Raw genomic sequence first — 15046 nt, 5'->3', positions numbered from 1 at the left:
TAATTGCACGTAATCCGCTACAGGATATCGCGAATTACGTTGAGGGCGGGGTTACTCATAAACCGCTACACCCTGTAGCGATTTATGACCAAATGGCTTTTATACATAATCCGCTACACCCTATAGCGGATTATGAGTATAGTGGTGTTTATATGTTAGGGTTAAAAATTCATGATGCCAAATGCACGAATTGATACAAAATATAATCGTCATTCGCATTAACTCGTACAAAAATAATATAGGTATAACTACATAATTAATACAGATATAACTGTCACAAGTCGTTAACCCTAACAGAAAATAAATAAGTCATAATTCATACATGGATAACTGTCGGAAATTAAGAGAGTCGGACGATACTGCTGGTCACCGTCAACATCATGATCGCCTCCGAATGAACCAAGTAGGTGCGAGCCTGTGCCACACGAGTTGGACGCCTAACCCTAGCCGCTCGCCGATCTCCCGGCGGAGCCTCCTGTGCCCCAACTCCAAATGCAGACGGTGGCGTCCTCCCCATCCCGAACCAAGTGTCGTACGGGCTGCCTGCGGGCTCATTCAAGTCGACCGGGAGCTGGGTCTCAGGCACCGCATATCTGCTGGCTGTGGCCTATATTCCGTAGGGTCTGAAGGGCCGCTTGGAATCGAGCTCTGTACTGATGAACGTCGTCACCCCGTATGAACTCACCAAAATCCGCATAGAACTGGGGTCCACACAACTGATCGTCGAAATCCATGGTGAAAGAAGTGGTAGCAATATCGGCTAACAGCTGTGTGCTACACCCAGGTAGTACTTGAGAGCTAGATACGTGGGTAAAAGGTGTACCACCCATACTAGCCTCCGCGGTGCCACCAGCATGAGTGTCTGTAGGGTGCTGACGGGACGATCCTGCCTCGTCATCGTGGTGGACGGGAGGTGCTCCTCCACCACGAGCAACCCGTCGTCTAGCAGAAGATCGACGAAGGCGATGATCTGCCTGGCCTCCGCCATCACCACCAATCTGCTCCTCCTGCATCCTGTCGTATAGCCAGCGCCAGTCGCGATCAATGGCAAGTGTACCAATGCATCGTCTCTGCTCCAAACGTCTGTTATCCGGCATATCGGACGCTGGAATTCTAGTCGGTGCCTGCGACGACCCTCTGAGTATAGCATCGTCCGAAACCTGGGTCGGCCTGGGGTCGGCGAAAGCAACTCCTGGTGACAGAATCCTATGTGCAACACGGTTCCACTAGTCCAGGTACTCAAGGGATGGACCAGGATCAGGAACTCTCTGGACACTCAACACAGAACAAAGTCGCTCGTCCCAATGCTGATGCCATGTCCTATAGTAAGTGGAGAACCATTATCTCCACCCCTGCCGTCTTTATTATGAAGATACTCTATGTTGAGCGCTGGGTCAGGCAAATGCTGTATGCCCCCTAGCTGTGGGAAGACCATGTCAACCTGATGCCACTCAATAACTGCAAACTATATCAGGCTGGTGACAGCCCGCCATATCCGGCTGTTCGCCAAGTTGTTGACGTTTTTGTTCGCCACCCTGCACATGCATCGGTACAGCCACGCCAATGCAGCGGCGCCCCAGCTATAGCTGCCCATATCGTCAAGTCTCGCCACAAAAGGCAACCAGTGAAGGTGAACTCGATTAGCACTCTTGTTCATGAACAACTATGTCGACAGAAGCATCATAATATACGCACGTGCATATATGCGCACGGTCTCCTCCGAAGCATCCACTGGTAACACCCTGAACCGCTCATGAAACCATGTGAAGTGGACTGTGTATAACTTTCTCTTATCCGGCGGCGGAAGCTCACTAAATAACTCCTCGAACCACTCCCATGCCGGTCTGGCTCCCTCAATGTGCATGTGGAAGTCTGTCATGCACCCGGAAACAGCCTGGCTATCCACGGGCAGCCCGAGCTGGTATGCCACGTCCTGGAGCGTGATAGTACACTCTCCGAATGGCATATGGAAAGTGTGGGTCTCAGGCCGCCACCTCTCAATAAATGCGCTGACCAGAGGTTCATCCAACCAGAACCAATGCGTGTTCAGCCTAGCCTGGTGGTACAACCCAGCCCTCTCTAAGTAAGGTATGATCCTATCATGTAACGACATATTCTGTTGCCTACGGACGCTATACACACATCGGGTTGGCTGTATTTTCAGAAATAAAGAACACCGACTTAATTTCTAACAATAACATCACCAACCAAACTATAGCTTGTATTTCTAGTCTTAAGCTACTTGGGTTTTGAAATTTCTAATTTACCTCTCTACCTTGACTATTAAACGTTAGATGTCAAAGTTTATATTTCAAATTTTTATTTACAAACCAAAACCTAAACTAAGTCTCTATCTATCTAATTAATGAATTACTTCCTTAATATTGAATAAAATATACATTTATTAAAATAGTATTTGGAAATACAGACACTTACCTCTGCATCGATGGTTCCGGCTACGTGAGCAACGCCGTCGAGCCGGTACAACCGCCGTTCATCCTCCATTCTTTCAAACTACTCAAATATTTTAAATTTTCTCTCCCTTCTCTCTACTTTCTCTCTCTAACTTTCTTTCCAAAATAACTCAAATGATTTTCGCTACAGCCTCACGCGGTATATATAGACAAACCACTATACTCATAATCTGCTACAGGGTATAGGGTGTAGCGGATTATGCATAAAAGCCATTTGGTCATAAACCGCTCCAGGGTGTAGCGGTTTATGAGTAACCCTGTCCTCAACGTAATTCGCGATACCCTGTAGCGGATTACGTGCAATTAAATTCCGCTACAGAATATAGCGGATTATATATAATTGCGTTTGTTACATTTACGTCTGGAAATTACCAATGTTGTATTTGCATAAATGTTTTCTTCAATAATTTTATATGTGTAAATTGCCTGTCTTTTTAACATAATACATCATGTATATTATCTCTTTCTGATAATTTTGATTTTTGACATATCACTAGGTGACTTGTACTCGTTTGTTTTTTGACATAATTAAACTTATAATTTAATTTATATAAAAATTAACTATTAATTCGATATCTAAAAAAATTATCTGTTGAAAAAAAATCTTTAGGAGATATTATCAAAAAATAATTTTTAAATAATTTAAAAATAAGAATAATCAATAAATATGATATTTTTTGTAAATATAAAAAATTATATTAGTATAAAAAATTATATTCGAATATTTAATTCAATCATGATTTCTATTAAATAAATTTACTATTGGGTAACATATTTAGCTCATAACAATTAAATTTAAACTCTTAAAATTATAAATGATTAATTAAAAATCATTATTAATTATTAGATAATTGAAATATTTTTTATTTAGCAAAGAAAATAAGACAAGAAAAATGAAACCAAACACACAATTTTGAAGTACAAAAAATGAAATATAATTTATAATAACTATACTAACAAAAATATTTTTATATAAAAATAATTATTATTTAAGATAATATGTATTTATATTTTATCTATTATTTTATGAGTTTAATTTTAATGTATTGATAGTGTAAAATATTTTATATAATTATATAATTTTTTTTATGACTATTTATACAATTAGTATAAAAGTAGTTTTTTTTTATATAGTGTTATATCATTAAATGCACGTATAAAATTACTTAATGAATAGTTGATTTAATTTATTTATGAGCAATGCTATATAGCCAGTAATAATTTACACCTATATTTATATATATTTTACATATAAAAAATATATAATTCATATTTATATTTATTAAAATTTTATACACATAAATCAATATATTTATAATTATATTTTTTAAAATTTACACACATAAATTAATAAGGTAATCATTTAATATTTGTACCCGACAAATGATGATAAAAAATAATAAAAATTGCGGTGCAAAGAGTTTCTCTATATCTGTGGGGTCAACTAATTAAGACTTTAGAAGAAGAAGGCATGTGGCAGCATATGTAGGGATGCATGATAGACCCGCGACGCATCGTATCGAGAAAGTCATGGAGCATAGCTAGGGCGGTTACATGTAGTTTTGGTTGGCGCCTCGGTGTCCGCCACGTGTAGAATCCGTTGCTCCCGCTATTACCTTCTCTCATTTTCAAATGCCCAAACCAAATTGTCAAAATAAAAATAAAAATGCCATCATAATAATTATGATTTGATTTATCATTTCTAATTGCAATTTATGCACCATAATGACACCGTGGACATGAGTGTGTTAGAGAAGAAAGAAAGGAAAAAACGTTAAATAAGAGAGAGAAACAGTTTCAACTAATGTTGATAATGATGATTGTGTTTATGCTGTGAGAAAGAGAGAGATTCGCCATAATAATAGATTCTTCGCATTTTCAAACGCGGAAGAAGAGGAAATAATTCACAAAGACTTCTTTAGGGTTTTGATTTCGTTCTTTACCTTTGAATCAATCTCTTCTTTCATGTGACGTTGAAGCAACCAACACCATTTTTGCGTTTTACGTACAGTTTTTGCTAAGAAGAAGAAGAAGAAGCGTTCATTCTTCATTCGCTTCTTTAATTTCTCTGTATTATTTTGCTGTTTCGACTTCACCGGTTTCGCTGATTCAGAGATCGGCGATTCTTCATTCACATACGCCATTGTTGGTACATTTTGCTCCTTTTTATTTATTTATTTATTTATTATTTTTGAAATTTTCTTTGTTGTTCTGCTTTTCGTATTCGAAATATTATGCTGCTATTATTTAGCTACTCTTCGAATCGATTAATTTATTTATTTCAATTTTTTAAAGCCTGCAATTGATTGGTTCAGGGATATTTTACTCCGGCAATCGTTTCTGTTTCTGCTGAATTCTGTTGTGTTTACTCGTTTGATTGCAGTTCTAGCTGCTGCATTTTTTAAAAAATAAATTAACAAATATTTTTGGTTCAAGTGATGGTTTGGAAGAAAATAAGTGGTTCTGACTTCTGAAAGCTGTGTTTAGTTTGAGCTTCGAATATGTTTTGATTGGTTCAATTGTTTGGAAGTTTGATAATTTCTAGTGGTAGTTTGTAGCAGTGATTTACTAAACTGCTTCTTCTTCTAGTGTTTTCTGGCTTTCTAAAGCTACCTCTCAATTATGGCCACCCTCTGAAATTCTTCCTGAATAGAAATTAGTTGCAGATTCAATATTCGATTAGTTTATTTATCAAATTGACAATATTTATCAGTTTGCATAAGAAAAATAAACAATATTTATTTTTTATTTTATTTTATTTTTTCCTTCGCCCCTTCGCCCCAGCAGGGGGTACACAATCATGCATGCAACGGGATTGGTTGTTAGCTAAAAGAGTAGTCCTAGATTATACTCCACTTTTAGTACAAGTAACCACTTCTGGGCAAAATTGAATATTTTAAAGTAAGCTTCTCATTTGGTAACTTGAAAAGGGATATCTAGAAGTTTATGATACTTCCAAACTGTTATATATATAATCTGAAAGAATCATAGAATCATAATTCTAGTGTTCTGTTCTTTCAAGTTCGATTCTTTAGCTCTAGGTACGTGGATCCTTTGGTTCTCTGTACTTTTGCCTATTGTTTGAAGGTGCAGACCTCTCACATCTTCCTCCATCTTAACTAAAGAAAGGAATAGGTCGTTCGATGTTGCATTCCTGTATGTTATATTTATACAAAGAAACCCATTTCTTACCTAGGCATTTTCTTTTTCTTTTAATTTGTGCTCTTTCAGGTTATGGGAAGAATTTGGATTTCTAATGTATTCCTTCTTAAGTAATGGGATGCACAGCTGCCAAACTTGCCAGCACAGTGAGCAGGGATGGAAGTTGCTGCTCTGTTGACTTCTGCCGGAATTAATATCGCCGTGTGTGTGACACTCTTCTCAATTTATTCAGTATTAAGAAAACAGCCCAGCAATTTTACTGTGTATTTTGGACGAAGAGTAGCCTCTAAGCGTTCCAAAAATGTTAATTTCTGTTTGGAAAGGTTTGTTCCCACCCCTAGCTGGATATTGAAAGCATGGGAAACAACCGAGGATGAGATACTCGCTATTGGTGGCTTGGATGCTGTGGTTTTTGTCAGGATACTTGTGTTCAGGTTTTCACTCCATCTAAAGTCCTTCCGCTTTTGTTACTTCATCTTTTACCTATTTGGTTTCAACACCATTTTATATGATGCAAATCAAAATAAGTTCTTTTATCAACATATTTCAAAGCATATGCTGAACAAACTTTCTTTGTCCATCTTGTGATTTTACTAATGGTTGATGTTCTATTGTCTTCTTCAGTCTTCGAGTGTTTTCCATTGCTGCTGCCGTCTGCCTTTTTTTAGTGCTTCCAGTGAATTATCATGGTAAGGACAGGTTGCATAAGGATATACCTTTGGAGTCAATGGATGTATTTACTATTGCGAATGTCCAACAACATTCAGAGTGGTACGCACTATCTCTAATTTTTTTTAGTTAAGTGCAAATTATTTTAGTTTTTATTATTTTGTTAGAATAGCCAATAGTGTGTATATGCTGAGAACAGTGATAGAAACATATGTGCCATGAAGTTTGTCGTCTAATTCTTAAATGTTTCATATAGACATCAATTTATTTCCCCAATGTATATTTAGGTGTCGACTTGTGGCTTGCTATTTTAAAAAGACAATTGGGTGTATTCTATGTTGCATGGTTTACAAGGACCAATATGAACATTTGTTCTAATACATGAAATGTGTGCCAAAAATATTTGTAATTGGAATTCTCAATATCTTAGTATTCTGCTCTTTTTTCATAATTGTACTCTAAGTTATTGATAAAGTAATGATTGATGATTTTATACAGGAGCACTCCTCCAAACTGGTTACTCAAATGTAATATGTATTCTTTTACTTGATTTCAGGCTTTGGGCTCATTGTCTCGCATTGTACGTCATAACATTCTCAGCTTGTTCTCTTCTTTTCTTTGTAAGGATATGAACTTAAAATTCTCGGTTTGTTTTTGGTTTTACTTTTCAATTCTTAAATATGACTAATCAAGTGGTGGATGAATATAGGAGTATAAGAGCATCGCTAACTTGAGGACATTACATATTATTGGAGCGCCTCCAAGTCCAAGTCTTTTCACGATTCTTGTCCGATCAGTTCCCTGGTCTCCTGAAGAATCATACTGTGAAACAGTGAAAAAGTTCTTCTCATCTTACCATGCATCGACATATTTGTCACACCAAATAATCTACAAGTGTGGTACAGTTCAAAAAATGAAGGTGTGCTTCTCCCTTTCTTCTTTTTCGTTTTCTTTTCCTCTGTAATTTCTGCATGATATTTTTTTCTTTCTTTGTTTGTGTTTGTGTAATTTGTGTTATATCCTCATCACTTAGTGTAGTCATAAATTTCGATGTGTGTATATCCATTGCACTGTATAAGGCAATCATTTGGTTGAAGGTTGACTGAACCATTATAACAACTTACAATTGAAATGATTATCTGCATTTCTTTCATTCTCTGGCTTATTCTTTGAACTTGTTGGAACTTCCATATTCTTCTATCTCTTCTGAAGTAAAATCACAAATATTATGAATTCTCTTTATATGAAATGGAAATACCTTTTTCTTTCTAACAAATATGCACCACTTTTGCATTTTGCGGGTTCTTTTAGATGAAAAGAAATCGCACATCTCCTTGACTCTTCTCTCTTTTTTCCTTTTACTTTGGCATAAAATTGAGGTTTTTGCTAGTGCTAAATTTCATTTCCAGGATAATGGTCATAGTTTTAGCTTTCATTGGTATGATATCTGAGGAATTTCTCAACATCTATTTAGTCAATCTTTATGTAATGGATATGGAAAATATACAATGTAGGCTGTTGTGTTGTGACTTTTAAGCGTTCTATTTCAGACAACTAACCTCCCTTCCCTGGGCTTGGGCTTTGACTGCAATTCCAGAAGCTCAAATCCATATTTATGCTCATCCTTTACAATATTTGGAGTTTTTTTGTTTCAATAATATAAACATGTAGCGCTCTTCGGATAGTACAGCTACTTACACCGTTGTGTGTTTTAATCTTCTTCCCCAGGATGATGCCGAACATGTTTTTAGAGTACTTAAAGATGGTACAATGGAAAATACCTCCAAGCCAATATTTACTCATTGTTGCTCTTGTGGAGGAAACGCAAATTCTTTCCAGATGATAAATATTGAGAGGAATAGTGCACTTGAGTCAACAACCAACACTAGCTCGGATTTGGATATGAGAAAAAAGGTAATGTTTTGGCTGAGATTTAAATAATAATTCCGCTCTTGTTGTAATTTATTATATAGAAATTTAAAGAACTTAATATTTTTTGTTCTTAACAAATTTATTTTCCCCACTAATTTGATATTTACTTTTTTTGGGTTTTGATACAGGAATGTGCAGCTGCTTTTGTGTTTTTCAAAAGTCGGTATGCTGCTCTTCTGGCTTCAAAGATTCTTCAATCATCAAATCCCATGCTATGGGTGACAGATATAGCTCCTGAACCCCAAGATGTTTACTGGTCTAATATTTGCATACCATATAGGCAACTTTGGATCCGGAAGATAGCTACACTTATAGCTTCTATTGCCTTCATGCTAGTGTTCCTTCTCCCTGTCACATTTGTACAGGGCTTGACTCAACTAGACAAGCTTCAAAAAATGTTCCCTTTTCTGACAGAGATACTGAAAAGGTACGATGTTTCTGCATATCTATGACAGACAAGTGTCGTAGACTATTATCTGCTTTGCGTGCATATTCTTCTAATGATCAACAAAGTACGTGATCCTACATAGCACATTATTAGATGAATATGAAACTTCATTTTAATAATTAAGAAAACAAACTTTGACGCAAAATTACCATAAGGAAAAGAAAAAGATACTGACAAAGTTTATGTTTAGGAACAATTGATCGCTCAACAGGATAACTACGTTGAAACAGTGGCCCATGAGTCAACACTTGCTAACCAAACCAAAGAGATGAATCACATGTGTAGTTAATCATCAATAAATTTTTTGCAAATAATTTCTTTTTGTTTAATTTACTGAGATATGCAAAGCTAAAATTTGTATTTATGTATGCCAAACTTCTTCTTGTAGCATTAACTTGAAATATTATAATCATAACTAAGATGTGGAGTATGGAATGTTGGTATTTTAAATTATACAATGCAAAAGATTTAACTCGAAATTGACGGTTCCCCCCTTCTTTTGTTTCAGCAAAATGGTGAATCAGGTGGTGACTGGTTACCTACCAAGTTTGATCTTGGTTTTATTTTTGTTTGCTGTTCCACCTATGATGATGCTGTTTTCATCACTGGAAGGTTGTATTTCCCGAAGTGGAAGGAAGAAGAGTGCATGCTACAAAGTCTTGTACTTTTTAATCTGGAATGTATTTTTTGTTAATGTCTTTACCGGATCTGTCATCAGTCAACTCTCAGTCTTCTCAAGTGTAGCAGACCTGCCTGTCCAACTTGCGAAGGCAGTGCCATCACAGGTGATATATTTTTATTGGAATTGTGATCCTCTGAAGTGGGGATCTCACATTAGAGATAAGAAAATTTTACCATTGTATCAATAAATTAACTGATATATAACTATGGAATAGTGTCTATTTTAAGCTACGTTACACATTCCTCATTTCAATTTATTGTTTTGGTTACGCTATAAACCAATACATGTTCTTGTTGACATGATTTTATGCACTTAACTGCAACATATATTTGAGCAGGACCGGATAATACACAGTTGTTTACTTGATTCCCTTTTCTGGAGATTTTTAGTGGAGATAAATCGGTAAGTCTTGATTATTGATTCACTTGATTGTGATTTTTATGTTATGCAGGCCACCTTCTTCACAACATATATTTTTACATCTGGCTGGGCAAGTTTGGGATGTGAAATTATGCAAATTTATCCACTCCTATGCAATTTTATTCAGAGATTACTCAAGCTTAATGATGATTCACAGAATGGAACCCAAAATTTCCCTTACCACACAGAAGTTCCAAGGATCTTACTATTTGGATTCCTTGGGTTCACCAATGCTATTCTGGCTCCCATAATGTTGCCTTTCTTAATAATCTACTTTTTCCTTGCTTACCTTGTGTACCGAAACCAGGTTTGTACTTCTGCCTTGTGTTTGATTACCGCACTAAACTTCCCTAACTTGCATGTTGGAATTTTTTTTCTCGTTTCTTCTGTTTTATTTCATTTAATGCATTAACATAATTTACCATATTTTTTATTATTTATAATGTTGAAAATATTTTTTTAAAAAAATATAAATTGTAACTTCTAAAAAAATATTTTTACATTTACTTTTAAAATTTTGCCAAACGTATTAAAAAAAAATTTCAAATAATTTGATGGTATCCAAACATGTTCTAAAAGATGATAAAAAAAATTATTAATTTTTTTTCCTAACAACTTAATGTTTCCCAAACAAGTTTTTACTTTTTAGGCATAAATAAGTACTAGGGTTTGGGTAGTAATTTTTCCACAATTGTATGATATTATGATGTGAGATGGAAGCTATTAATTATCGGGCAATAAGTTGAGGAAGGGAGCAGATTGCTACATAGGTCATGCGTACCTTATTCATCAAAAAGGAGTTTTTTATGAGAGAAAGGAAAATGATTACTGGAACTTACATAAATTCTTATTGCTTGCATGGGACCTTTAAGTACAAGTTTCATGAATTAGAAATAAAACCGTATATAGCTTGATTCATAAAGAGTTGAGGGTCCTATTAGAGTATGATTGTTATACCAGGAATACTAAATAGTCAGAAAATTACAACCAGAATTTCGATATGAAATCATGGGACTCGCTTCATCTAAGAATACAACTCAATTCTGATTGTCTAGTATGTTACAGCTTCTCCATATAATCCAATAAGTCTCTGTATGTTCTCTAACGGAAAGAGTTTAATTGGGGTGGTGTAGATGAACCAAAAAAAAGGAAAAAGAACAACCAAATAACAAATATAGAGATGTATGCCTGCATATATGCATATTATGTAGTTGAGTTCCTCTGTTTCTGGAATAATTTGCTAGCTAGCTGAGGTGATATTTTGCAGTGCACTGCAAAACTTAGTTACCTTCATTTGTTTTTTATCTTTGAATTTCAGTTTCTGAATGTGTACGTCGCAAAATACGATAGCGGGGGACAGTACTGGCCAATTGTTCACAACACAACAGTGTTCTCATTGATCTTTGCTCAAATTATTGCACTTGGGGTGTTTGGAGTGAAACATTCACCAGTGGCATCTGGATTCACCTTTCCCCTTGTAGTTGGCACTTTCCTATTTCACCAGTATTGCAGACAACGATTCCTCCCATCATTTAAGAGCAACTCAGCACAGGTAAAACCTCTCTGCCATTCGCCATTGTCTCTCATTCGCTCTTTTTTTCAGATTAACTTAGTTTGTTTTAGACTGCCATTGACATGGATCGGAGAGATGAGGAGAGTGGAAAGCTGAGAGAGATTCATCAGCACTTGCATTCAGCCTACTGCCAATACGGTTTGCTGCATGACCCGGACCTACCCCGATGCTTCAGTCATTGCGACCCGGACGAAGAGGATGCTCAGTTTTCTCCACAACGTAGTCTGAAAGGTTTTCTTTTTTCTAATGCTTTTGATTTCATATATTAATTTTGATTCACCATAAGTATAATAAATCACTTGATAGTTGATACTACTACCATCACGTATAACTTGCATACCATAAATAGAGTAGAAACTAATCAAATCCTATAGTTTTTCAGTTTTCTCTCTAGATAAAAGGATATTTGTGTGTAGCTATATTAAACTTCGCTGCTTGCTTTTCAGGGAAGGAGATTCTTAAAAAAGAGAAATCAGGGTCTTTCCATCGCACTTCGAGTACCAAAGCAGTAGTGCTTGGTGGGATGTAAATGAGTTCTTCGCCTTGTACATTGTATAAGAAACATTCCCGTGTTTTATTCTTTTTGAGTTGTAAATATTTTTTGTTTAGATATTAACTTCCTCTAAATCCGAATATGTAAAGAAAAAAAAAAGGTAGTAGTCAATTCCAGGCAGCTTAAAAAGATAAAAACATGAGGAGGTAATGTAATGGCTTACAAATGTCAATACCTTCAATGCGAGAAGGGGATAAAAACTAGCGTTCCTTTTGTCTATACATTTATATTTATAATAATAATATTATTAATAATAATAATGATAATATAGCATAGCAAATTCTAGTAAATTGTCCAAGTTTTTTTTTTTTGGACGTGGGTCCAAGTTATACGTTGGAAATTTTCTATGGGAATATTCATTCTCCTTAAAGAATGCACAAGTTTTGAATATAAATGCTAGTCCATAACGACTTTGAAAAAGGGTACATGAATGAATTTCGCATATAATATATATATATATATAACTTTTCCAAAGAATAATGCTACTAGGGCTTGGAAAAAAAGTTAATTAGTTAACTCCCTTCAACTTATCCAGAGAAGAGAGATAAAAAATTCAACTCCACCTAGAGAAAGAAGGCCAATCCATAGATGAAATCTTGAACTATATTTTTTATCATTCATATCACAGGCCAACAAAACATGATATCTCTTGATAGTTAAATGGCATGCTAACAATGAATATCAGAAATGTGCTCCTTTAGGTATGAGGCATCCACTTGAATAGGCAGCATAAATAACCAGCCCACAAGAGCAAGACAATTGAAACTTGAAAGGGATTGGTGGCTGCTGAGATCAACTCATACATGATAGCAGATACAGTTAAATCGATTGCCGGATCAAATGAGCTTGATGGCTGATATTTACGTTAAATAAAAGTACAAAACCAGCATTAGTTATTAAAAAGATCCGGCAAAAAAATCATGAAGACTCCAAATTGGAGGTGTTGTTCTCTTCTGACTTGCTTGTTGCATTTTCCATAGATTTTCTCCAAGACCACAAAACCTGCATCAAGCCACCATTTCCAACATGCAAGAGAAATACATGTGGTTGTATCGCGAACCTAGTCGATATAAACTTGACAAACACAAAAAAGCTGTATAGGCCCAGAAGATGCCATTTCAAGTCCTTTTCCTGACAGACACAAAGAGTACGGGATTGTAATTAACAAATGTACTAAAGAAATGGGGATGAAACATTGGAACTGCAAGGGCATAACTAACAAAATTCAAAGTATACCTCGGATTTATGAAACAGTTCTTGTGAGATCTCCTTCAAGAAATCGGCCATTAGGCAGCCAACAAATAGGCCAACAGGCATTATTAGTTCCCGATTTATGGAAAATGTATATACAACGTCCGATAAAGAGCCAAAAACAAAAAATAGAACAAGAGACCACTTCGCTGCCTCTTGCACAAGAAAAACTACTCTTTCTAGAACTATCTGCTCAGCTTTTCTCCAGGGAAATTCTTGAACTGATGTTGGTATTGCTGCTCTGAGTTTCTCCCCAAGGACTCCGAGCTGCATATTAACCCCGTTAGGCTCATTATGGTCTGCCGTTGACACTTTAACTTTAACTGAACGAGTTCGAGTACAAAATATTCTGTGGGGAAGATGTATTTCTGAGCATCGATGGGCTTGGCAAGGTTGGCACTGAAACAGATTAACCTGCACAATGAATGAAAGATACTCCTATTAAGAAATGAGCACTTCCAACAAATGCTGAGGCACAACATAATCCATAAATTGTTGGAACTACAACTTAAGTTGATTTGATTCCCTTGCACATAAATAATATAAATATATTAGGCTGCATTTGGAACGAGGGACAAGACACTGAGCCAAGGACACTACTGTCCTTCCTTTTGAGATGCACACTAGGACAATGATTTTCAATCCCACCATGTCTCTCATGATCTCATTCTCATTCTCGCTCTCCGTGCAACCAAACATATTTGTTTCCTACAGTGTTCATGTATTTTTGTGTCTATGGACATTAATCAAATGCAACATAAAAGCAAAACGCCAATAGTGTACGCTTAAGCGGAATCCTGCACCGATATTACATGGATAACAGCCAACATCTTGAAGAGTTACACGATGATTCAAATAAGATGTAGCCTTTAGTTGATGGATTATGGAAATAAGGTCACGGATTCAAGAAACCAGAGCAGCACATCGCTTCCTTCATATACTCTTCTATCTCTATTCTATTTCAAATCCAAGGGAAGTCGTAGTGCAACACAAGGTTGCCGCCTTGCGACCAAAGAGGTGACGGGTTTTAAGTTCTAGAAGCTCGATCGTGTAAGGCTGCAGATATATACACTCCCCAGACTCCACCAGATAGGATCCTTGTGCCCTGAACCACCCTTTATTATTTCTTTCAAACCTATTCCTAGGGGGAAATATCTCTACCTCACTAAGATCAATGTCTATCTTCAATTCCTCTTGTTAAAAATATTGGCCAGCCACTAGAATTAACAGCAGAAATTCATATCTACAGAAACAAGCCCTAACTCAAAGGATAACTTCAAACCTAAGAATGAGTGTTGCTATGTTTGCCTGATTAACAAATTATTGCATAGTTCAAACCTAAATCTTTCAAAGAATAATATGGGAAGCAAAAGATAACTTGTTCATTTAACTGATGAAATTTAAATAAAAAATTAACAGAAAGTCTAGTCAGTATTTGAATAACTTGCTTCAGCACAAACAAAATAAGCTGAAATGTTCTTCCAGAAATGTAGTTTACAACTTAATTTCATGAATTGAAAAAAAAAATTGCAAGACACGTACCCGTAACTTGGGAGGGGAAGGAATTGCAAGAGAAGGAATAAGCACCATCCTTCAATTGTTCGGAATTGCAATTCACTGCATCAGTATCTCGTTGTTTTCGGTAGGGTTTATCTCCTGCAAATTCTTTTTTTTTTTTTGTATGAATCTTGCTTATCAATAATGGGCCTATTGGGCTAAAGTACAAGCTGCAATTAGTATTTGTTTGGCCCAATAAAATATAATCGACGGCCGAACCTTAAAAGTTATTAATTAATCAACGTACAAAAAAAAGGTTATTAATTAATTTTTATTTATTATTAAATAGAAAATTAAAATGATTATAATTAATAAAAATAATAAC

At 35.8% G+C, this 15046-nt stretch overlaps 3 protein-coding genes across 7 annotated transcripts; 1 reads left to right on the top strand and 2 right to left on the bottom strand.

The window, feature by feature from the left end:
- Positions 1-1663: 1663 nt before the first annotated feature.
- Positions 1664-2505, bottom strand: LOC140180316 (protein MAIN-LIKE 1-like). The gene is made up of 2 exons (XM_072220787.1): positions 2437-2505; positions 1664-2152 (listed from the first exon to the last, which is right to left on the bottom strand). The coding sequence occupies exons 1-2, from the start codon at positions 2503-2505 to the stop codon at positions 1664-1666; spliced, it is 558 nt and encodes a 185-aa protein (XP_072076888.1).
- Positions 2506-4112: 1607 nt separating this feature from the next.
- LOC112697710 (CSC1-like protein RXW8) lies at positions 4113-12203 on the top strand. 5 transcript variants are annotated; one of them, XM_025751006.3, is made up of 13 exons: positions 4143-4397; positions 4486-4623; positions 5706-6070; positions 6261-6407; positions 6862-6925; positions 7015-7224; positions 8034-8219; positions 8366-8664; positions 9194-9470; positions 9819-10094; positions 11106-11339; positions 11411-11591; positions 11807-12203. In XM_025751006.3, the coding sequence occupies exons 3-13, from the start codon at positions 5793-5795 to the stop codon at positions 11887-11889; spliced, it is 2235 nt and encodes a 744-aa protein (XP_025606791.1). In that variant the 5' UTR covers positions 4143-4397; positions 4486-4623; positions 5706-5792; the 3' UTR covers positions 11890-12203. The 5 variants fall into 5 exon arrangements, with proteins under 5 accessions (XP_025606789.1, XP_025606791.1, XP_025606790.1 ...); XM_025751004.3 differs by having other exon boundaries at positions 4113-4623; XM_025751005.3 differs by having other exon boundaries at positions 4160-4619.
- A 295-nt stretch (positions 12204-12498) lies between these two features.
- LOC112697709 (uncharacterized) lies at positions 12499-14873 on the bottom strand. The gene is made up of 3 exons (XM_025751003.3): positions 14707-14873; positions 13150-13578; positions 12499-13044 (listed from the first exon to the last, which is right to left on the bottom strand). Exons 1-3 carry the CDS (start codon positions 14752-14754, stop codon positions 12832-12834), a joined length of 690 nt encoding a protein of 229 aa, XP_025606788.1. The 5' UTR covers positions 14755-14873; the 3' UTR covers positions 12499-12831.
- Positions 14874-15046: the final 173 nt, after the last annotated feature.

The sequence above is a fragment of the Arachis hypogaea genome, chromosome 16 (genome assembly GCF_003086295.3).
Source record: "Arachis hypogaea cultivar Tifrunner chromosome 16, arahy.Tifrunner.gnm2.J5K5, whole genome shotgun sequence".
Lineage (NCBI taxonomy): Eukaryota > Viridiplantae > Streptophyta > Magnoliopsida > Fabales > Fabaceae > Arachis > Arachis hypogaea.
The sequence above is the reverse complement of the archived record's forward strand: the minus strand, read 5'-3'. Positions and strand labels throughout refer to the sequence as shown.